At 32.8% G+C, this 9,069-nt stretch overlaps 1 protein-coding gene and 1 long non-coding RNA gene across 2 annotated transcripts; both read left to right on the top strand.

Annotated features, from left to right (window-relative positions):
* The first annotated feature begins 24 nt into the window (after positions 1–24).
* On the top strand, positions 25–768 carry LOC122724485. Its single transcript, XR_006351860.1, has 2 exons — positions 25–149; positions 260–768. It is a non-coding gene; the product is annotated as an uncharacterized LOC122724485 (long non-coding RNA).
* Positions 769–1,528: 760 nt separating this feature from the next.
* Positions 1,529–8,613, top strand: LOC110621907 (delta(14)-sterol reductase). The gene is made up of 13 exons (XM_043960262.1): positions 1,529–1,690; positions 1,787–1,904; positions 2,011–2,081; positions 2,596–2,652; positions 3,196–3,287; positions 4,166–4,213; positions 4,554–4,674; positions 4,776–4,822; positions 6,086–6,167; positions 7,012–7,088; positions 7,187–7,306; positions 8,063–8,137; positions 8,219–8,613. Exons 1-13 carry the CDS (start codon positions 1,643–1,645, stop codon positions 8,370–8,372), a joined length of 1,110 nt encoding a protein of 369 aa, XP_043816197.1. The 5' UTR covers positions 1,529–1,642; the 3' UTR covers positions 8,373–8,613.
* Positions 8,614–9,069: the final 456 nt, after the last annotated feature.

Below are 9,069 nucleotides of genomic sequence, written 5' to 3'. Positions count from 1 at the left end.
TTCAACTATTTTCGCTTTCAAAGGCTATAGTTGTGAGCTATGCCGCGTTGCTCTCCTTTGTGCAGTGATGGAGTCTTCAGCCTTGTCTGGATTGGAGGTTTGATTTGAGGGTTGGTGGCATGCGTTTGGTTTGGCAAGGGTTAAATTTGGTTGTTTACTGACTTCTTCTCTGTGTTTTCTCGGTTTTCCTTTTCTGCTAATCCTTGTGTTGGAGTGCATGTTCTTCTTTTAAATTGCATATCCATCTGCTGGATTGCAGGTTGCTTATGGGTGTTTCATTCTTCTCCGACTGATGGCAATGGTGGCAGTGTTACTGATGTGATACTGGTACATCTGGAGACAGTGGGACTGTTGAAGATCGGTGGTTACTTCGCCGATGAGTTGGGTTTGGGCTAGGGCTTTTGGTTTGTGGGTTTGGGTTTGATGTTTCTGGGCTCTCGGTAGATGACTTTGATTTCTATCTCTTGATTTTGGCCCACGAAACCTTTTAATGCAATAACTGTATTAGCCGAAAAAGAAAATGGAGCTATATTCCGGTACAGCTGACCCCATTGTCACACCATTGGGCCTGATAATGATAGTACACGTGTATGTCCAAGATTGATGTCATTTTGGAGGTCCCAGCAGCCAAAACATGCTTTAATTTTTATCTGCTAATGTTTTATTCGTGTTTTACACCTTCTTTGTACAAATGATACATGTCATCTATTTTTTTTTTATATATAATTGTTTATTATATGATATGGTATCAACATTATATAATTTATATTTAATACATCAATTTTCATTAATAATTTTTAATATTAAATTTATAATTTTCTACACTTATATATTATCTGTGTGCAAACGGCATCCAAATCAAAATTAAAATATTAAAAGCACATAAAAAAATAAAAAAATAAAAAAATTTTAAAAAAATAAAAAAAATTGATCAAAGAGTAGTAAAAAAAGTACGTTAATCTGAATTCATACTCAATCTCATACATCAATTTTAAAAGTTAATCTAACTTTATTTTACTTTTTATATAAATCACAAATTCAATATTGAAACATGTTAATAAACATTATGTATACCTGAATAAATATAAATTATGCTATGATAATATTATATCAAATTATAAAATTAATAAAAAACAGATGGAAGCTATAGGATAGATTTCAACTTATTTTGATTTTTTTAAAAAATTATTATTTTGTTAGTGTGATATACAAAAAAATTATTAATTATTCTGTTAATTTTTAAAAATATATTAAAATATTCATAAAATTTTTAAAAATTTATTAATTAATATTTACTTTAATTTTAACCGTTATAATAATTTAAATTATTCTTAATATAGAAACTAATAAATAAATATTTTTATAAAAATGATAAATTAATTAATAAATTTTTATAATACAATACTTAAATTAATATATAAATTAATTAATAATTTTTTTAAAAAATTAAAAAATATATATTTTTTAAAATTGAAAAGCCGCTTAATAAAATTTTGCTTAGCAGAGGATCAAATAATAATTTTTGCTTTTTAAAATCGTGGAGGGTACCAGGTACCTGCTGGAGAAGAGTCATAGCTGTTAGCTGAGTAGAAAGCAGAGCAAAGAGCGAGTGAAATACCAAACTCACTTCACTAGTGAAAAAATGGATTTGGGATTTCTTTTACATGCACTGATTCCCTCATTGAACTCGGTGTGATTTCTCTAGCAAGTAACAAATTTCTTCAGTTCTTCCAATTTTGAATTTCAATGAGTTCTATTGATTTGTCTTCTCCATTCTCACTGATAGGTTGCAGTACTAATCATATTCTTTGGTTATCTGGCAATTGCTGGATCTATACTTCCTGGAAAACTTGTTCCTGGAGTGACACTGCAGGATGGTTCTCGTCTGTATTATTGTTGCAATGGTCTGTTACATTTACAACTCGAATGCACTGATTTTTTCTTTTTTTGGAATTTCTTTTTGTTCTCAAAGACTTGCATCTTATAGTTTTTTTTTTTTGGACGAAATAGGGTTGTTGTCGTTGCTGCTGCTGATTGTTCTTCTTGGGGTTGGAGCCAAGATGGATCTGTTGTCACCCACTGTGTGTATTTGCCAATTTACTTAAACCTAATTATCCCCTTTGATTAATTTTTCACATATGGAAGTTCTTGTGAGCTTCATAATCCATATAAGTTCATGGAAGATGACTCTCTAATTGAGTAGAAAATTTACGTAAAAGATGTTGTTGTTTCACTCGATGCGTTTTGGACTGCGGTGCATCCAACAGTTAAAATATCTGCAGAATCTGACTCTGCTAATTAGAAGCTAAATTTTATTTGCTATAAGTTTAAAAAAATGGGCATGTCGTTTGCCTGCTTGTTATTTGGATCTGCACTGATCTGATGTCTAGGTGCATGATCATATACAATCATGGGTCTGTAGGCTGATCTCCAGAAGCTTTCTCTTTCCTTGTTTTAACTGTGTTCAGCGTCTGATAGCATTTCTGATCCACTGTAATTAGAGTAAAGCAAATTGCATCACTAATTGAATTTTTGTGGAGTTAGTGTGTGCTTCAGTGCTGGATATCTGGTAATTCATTTACACAATATTTTCAGGTCATATCAGAGAGCGGCCTTGAGCTGTTATCGACGACCTTTATATTCAGTGTTCTTGTAAGTTCCAGTTGTTTTGTGGCATTTGCCTTTTGTCATTAACCTCTGCAGCCCTCTAATCTCAATTATTTTATTGGTGAATTATCTTTTTCAAAGCCTTTTTGCATTGCAAGTGAAATGTTCCCCACATCAAGTTTACCTTGATTTGGACATTCAAAATGCTATGCATAATCAAGAGTTAGTTAATATGTGCTTTACTTTTCAAATTTATTCCCACTTCTCAATGCTGAGTTACTCATGTATGATGCCAAATAGCATTAAATGTCATGCTGATTAGTCAATAGTCAGTTTTGTTTAAACTTAAAATGCTTTTGTTTGCTAATTTTAATACTCTGGCCTTCTTTTAGCTTACAGCAATAAGATATTTAATCAGTTGACTGAAAGAGTAAATATCTTATATTCCATTTGAACACGTCGTTGTACTGGATATTAGTTTTCACACAGAGCAGCACCTCATGTAGATGATTCTTTCTTTGCTTTTGGAATTGCAATTTTCTTTCTTCTTTGTTCTGCTGATTTCTCATTTTTATTTCTTTCATCAAGGTGACGTTTTTACTCTATGCTGCTGGTTGCAATTCACAAACCCAGGGTTCCTCTCTGAAGCCTCATGTCACTGGAAACTTAATACATGACTGGTACTAGTACCAAAATACTTGCTTCTTGTGATGCCCTTTGAGTGAGAGGATTTAAGCAAGTTATTGTATGACTATCTCCTTGTCCATCTTTTAATATTTTTTTCTTGCTAAATAGATAAAACTTTCCTTTTTCTCAGTTTTAAAAGGAACAATGAACTTTGTTGAGGCAATCTAGCCCTTGTATCTCTATTAGTACTTTGTTGTATTCTATGCTATAATATTTCTGCATCATTCAACAATCTTATATCTGCGTAATCTGGTATTCAAGATCAGTCATAAACTCCTAAAGGGCATTTTAGTTTACAATCACAACATCAAAACCAGTTTCATCCATTGTAAGTAAAAATTTTGGTCCATAACTAGAGGTTGATGAGCTTGATCACTTTTTATCAAGTGTTGCTATGTTTACAGTAAGAAAATTCAAGCATTCTCTCACACTTTGTTGTCTTGCTCAATAAAGAGCTGATAATTTTTTTCCCCTTCATCATAGCATCTCCTGCAATGCCTACTTTTAGCCTGTTTAGCTGTGGTTTGAGGGTCAATGCACTTTTCAGAAAAGCATAATTTTAAATACTTTTGAAATGCAATATGGAAAAGTTGTTTTGTGTTTTGGTATTTTTATTGCTAAAACTTATCGAATTTAATTTTAAACCAAATTTTAATAATCCCTAGCTAAAATATTTTAAAAATTGTCTCTCTCGATGCTAGTTTCAATAGCAGTGTGAAACAAAATCTTTCATGTACTGTGTTGGTTCTCTATATGTTTTCAACCCTTCGCACCCTAAAATTGAAATGTTTATCACCTCAGCTGTTTGTTACTTTCAATTGCAGGGTGCTTTCTCATATCAATAATCATCTCTCTTTTTATCATTTAACAGGTGGTTCGGAATACAACTCAATCCTCAGTTCATGGGCATTGACCTCAAGTTTGTAATCCTGTTTAATTGTGTAGTTGGGTTTCTTCTTTGGCATTTTTTTTTGTATGTCTTTCAAACATGATGGCTGTTATGGTATTCAATCTATTTCAAACTCTGTATTAGAAAGTGCTTATCTTAGCATTGCAGTTTCATTCCATCTGTTCTAGCCTGAACTCATCATGTAATTCTCATTTGGTCTATGGTTTCTGTCTGTTAAACTTAGCAATATAGGCAAGATGGTTTAATATATGTGAAACACCCTTTTTTCTTGGTAACATTTTTAGCCAACTGAACGAAAGAGGCAAGAAAGCTAATGATGAACTAATAATATTGGAACTCTCTTTTGTAGATTCTTCTTTGTTAGAGCTGGAATGATGGGATGGCTATTTATAAACCTATCAGTTCTAGCAAAAAGTATTCAAGATGCCAACTTGAGCTGTTCAATGATCCTCTACCAACTATTCTGTGCGGTAATCTAGTGATACTTGGTAGTACCTTATTTTATTTCCTCACTTTGTTCCATGTCATTCTGAATTGCTGAATGGCATATTCTCTGCCTCCTTGTTTTCAGCTATACATCCTAGATTACTTCTTTTATGAGGAATACATGACTTCCACGTAAGTGCTTGACTTGCACCGCTTCTGTACAAATTATTCTCAAATGTTTTTCTTAATGCCTCTAGGTTTAGTATGTTGTATCTGAATATGCCTATCATAATGTTAAAAAAAAGGGAATTACCAGGACAAAAAAAAACTGGATACCGAAGCTAATACTAGCTCATTTCTGTGCTACTCGACATGAATATGAACAAAATCTGGGAAAAAAAAAAGAACAGTGGAAGCACAAACTGAAGTATTATAAGGAGGAAGCAAACTGAAATTTAGATATGATACTGTTGCTTTTCCCAAATGGGGTTAAGTGAAAGTCTTTAGCAGTACCGAAATTTCAATGGATTTCCATGGATACAGCCAAACATAGTTGGCCTAAATTTCAGATGCACCCTAATTGTAAACTTAGATATATTGACCAACTACTATTGCTTCTGGTTACAATACGAATTTTGTGTTTGAGCATGTTATCCAGGAAGAAATGCATTACTCTAACCAATGGTAGGAAATTGGCTGGGTTAGAATCAAAGATTTGATTAATTTGAATAAGCTGTACTTGTGTTTGTGCTTGATATTTGAGCTCTTGCTCTGCGTTCAATCTGTTATAGGTTAAATCTCTTAAACTGATGGTAGATCACAACTTAAAGAGTTTTCTAAGGTTGTTGTGTATGTTTGTGATGAAATTGGAATGGTTTGATGCTAGAGGGAATATTTAGCATGGATGGATTCTTATTAAGTCCAACTATGGATGAAAAGAGATGTGCGGTCATGGATTTATTACCATCATGTAGAAGTGCCACAATTTTTGCTGATGTTTGGGTTCCAGTTTATGTGCCTATAGCTACTATCAACGTTAAGCGGCTGAGTATGAAGACAACCAAGCTAATTTCAGTTCAATAATTGAAGCATTGAACTAGAGAATAACCTGATGTGCACATGAAACAGTAATCCAACTCTGATCATTACTTCATTGACACAGGTTTTGGATCACGATATACTGTTGTACCTTATCTTGTTCAGATAGAGCAAATTTGTACCTCAATGTCAAGAACATAAATATCATAGTGTACATTTGTTTATTAGTCATGATAAGTTATATTTTTTGTTTCCATAATTTTATTTCTCGAAGTATTCTCTTGCATGTATATTTATAAACTTGTTTGGTCATCCTTCTCCTTTTGTTTGTCATTTCTTGTCTTCTATAAGTTGTTAAGATGTTCTTTTTCCTCTCATATGTAATTTAATTTACATATCTGACCCATTTCCTTGTAGATGGGATATAATTGCAGAGAGATTGGGCTTCATGTTGGTGTTTGGTGATCTTGTTTGGATTCCTTTCACTTTTAGCATCCAGGCATGTAGTCTTGAACTTGACCTTTGGATCATGTGAAAGAATTTCTCTGTTTTTAAATACACATGCATTCTTTGAGTAGTTTTATTATGACTTAAGACAATTCCTCAATGTTAAGAAATAAAATGGGTACGGTTCCATTTCCATGGATAAGTAAAACTGCCATAAGCATTATAGTTATAGTTCCAATTGTTAGGACAAGTAAATGTTTTTGTCAAAAGATTAACTGAACTGTTGGTAAAAAGACGAAGTTAGCGTACATGAAACCTGAAAGCTGCATCCTATACTTCCTATACACACATCACTAGTTGGGTGATAATTCCTCTCCCATCCCTGCAAAATCAATACATAGAAAAATATGGAGCTAGCGCAAAACCTTTAAGGTTATTTAGACTTTCTATTCTTTTTATAAAATGCTTAAATGTCTTAAGGACATTTTCAAAACAAAAGTTTGCATTCTCATTTGTCTAAGCACAATTGAATGAAGATGCCATTTACTCTCCTATTGTGAACGAGACAATGAGTAGAACTGAATTTATCACTTGCAAGAGTAAATATTTTCTACTGGACTATAATTTGAGAATATATTTTTTCCAATGTGAGTCACCAAAAACAATGATACCTTAAATTGTGCTTTTAGAACGATGCTGGAAAACAGGGTTTCCAAAATAATTTTGCAGTAGTGAAACACAAAACACAATTTGCATGGTTAATGCAAATTCCTTTTCCATATGAAGGATGATCATCATTAGTAGTTAAATTTCATTCTCAAGTATGCTAGCACCTTTGTGCAACACTAATACAAACAAGATTTAGCATGTGCAGTAATTATTGTCAATTTTTATAGGGTTGGTGGCTTTTGGGTAACAAGGTGGAGCTAACAACAGCTGCTGTTATAGCAAATTGCTTAGTTTTTCTGATTGGGTAACTTTCTGGCAACAAATAGTTTACTCTGGAAGCTCAACTTTACTTTTTGTTACTCTTTCGATGAAGTTGCACTTATCATCTGCAAAACTGGGCAGGTACATGGTCTTTAGAGGAGCTAACAAGCAAAAGCATGTTTTCAAAAAGAATCCCAAAGCACTCATATGGGGTAAGCCACCAAGGGTTATTGGAGGAAAGCTGCTAGCTTCTGGTTATTGGTAAGAATTTTCCATTCTTTCACATGATCTTTTATCTGTCCTCATTATCAAATTGTTATGTGTTACTGCATTTGCATATAAAACTTTAGAAAGTTCAATTCAACCTTGTCAGGATAATAAAGTGAACCATTCCTAAACTGAATCTGGAAAGGGAACACTGAATCCATTTACAGATTGTAGTTTTCATGAAGTGGCCTATTGCTCAGTAGATGACTTCTTTGTTATGCATATTTTTAAGAAAACGGGCTAAGCTTAACTCATTACCAAAAGCTAGCCGAAGGGGGAAAAGGGCGCAAAGGGTTTATAATGAGCATATTCCTATATCCCAAATTTATGTGGAAAAGCTCAACATCGAAAGAGGAAGCTCTGATGCCATCTTAAAAAATTTGGCCTGGCCTGCCTGACTTAATTTACTCCCAAAAGTTAGCTCAAGGGAGGAGTGCCTGGTGCTTTATAAGGTGTATATTACCCCTATGCGAAACTAAGGTGGGAATTTAGTGCCTATAAACAATTGACAGCTGCCATAATTCAATATACAGTTTCCCTAGTTGCTTATAAACAATTGACTCATACTCCCAGCCTGCCAATCACCCAAAGAAAACTCATTAGGTTGAATCCTTCCCTCGCACACAAAAGGCTGTAATACCTAGACCTAATAAGTGTAATCTGGAAATTCGTCTCATCTTTCCTGGTATGGACAATGTTCATGATGCTTCATCTCTTGCACGTTCTTAACATTGTGTTGATTCGTTGAAGGGGGATTGCAAGACACTGTAATTATCTTGGAGACTTGTTGTTGGCTCTGTCCTTTAGTCTACCTTGTGGAATAAGGTAATTTTCTGATTTCTTTACTCTATGCAAAACCATTCAAAAGTAGATGAGTTCCCCTTTGAGAATTTACTTATTTTGCAGTTCTCCTGTTCCGTACTTTTATCCAATTTATCTTCTTATTCTGCTCATATGGAGAGAAAGAAGAGATGAGGCTCGCTGTGCAGAGAAGTATAAAGAAATATGGAATGAGTACCGTAGACTTGTTCCATGGAGAATACTGCCTTACTTCTATTAATAACAAGATTCTGCAGTATTTGCTACTAAGACTTCCAAGTGTAGAAGGAACCCTATGGCTTCTATTTGCATTAGATTTTTATTTTCTAGGTTCAATTTCGTGATTTTCATGATTGATTTCATGTTTAAGGCTTGAATATTAATGATTGTTGAGTTTGTTCTAAAGGTGGCATTGTATCAAAGGTTCCATACTGTAAAATACTAGAATTGAGCAGCTATTTTTAACTAAAATTCTCCATCAATTCCCCTGTGGCCTCTTCCCAGCTGCTTTGAAAAGAATATGAAAAATAAAAGGATGAATTACTCTTAAGTTCCTGAGATTTTAGAAAATTCATCAATTTGCCCCTATTTTATAATAACTCAATTAAAATATCCTCGTATTTAATAAATTCTAATTTTTTAATTCTTCATTTAAAATACTGTTAGGTTGTCTAGAATGTTTATATTATTTAATTTCTATAATTTTAATTACACGTATTATATTTAGTTAATAAAATTTTATACATTTATACTATTTAATCGCTCCAATCAATATTAAAACAAGTTGATTAAGACTTATTTAATAAATAACTAAATAGTTCAAGTTAATAAAAAATATAAAAATATTTTAATTGAGTAATTTTAAAATAGAGTGAAAGTTTTTAATTTCTAAAAAATTCAGGATTTGATAATAACTTTTTCAAAATATAAGTATAACA

The sequence above is a fragment of the Manihot esculenta genome, chromosome 9 (genome assembly GCF_001659605.2).
Source record: "Manihot esculenta cultivar AM560-2 chromosome 9, M.esculenta_v8, whole genome shotgun sequence".
Classification (NCBI taxonomy): domain Eukaryota; kingdom Viridiplantae; phylum Streptophyta; class Magnoliopsida; order Malpighiales; family Euphorbiaceae; genus Manihot; species Manihot esculenta.
The sequence above is the reverse complement of the archived record's forward strand: the minus strand, read 5'-3'. Positions and strand labels throughout refer to the sequence as shown.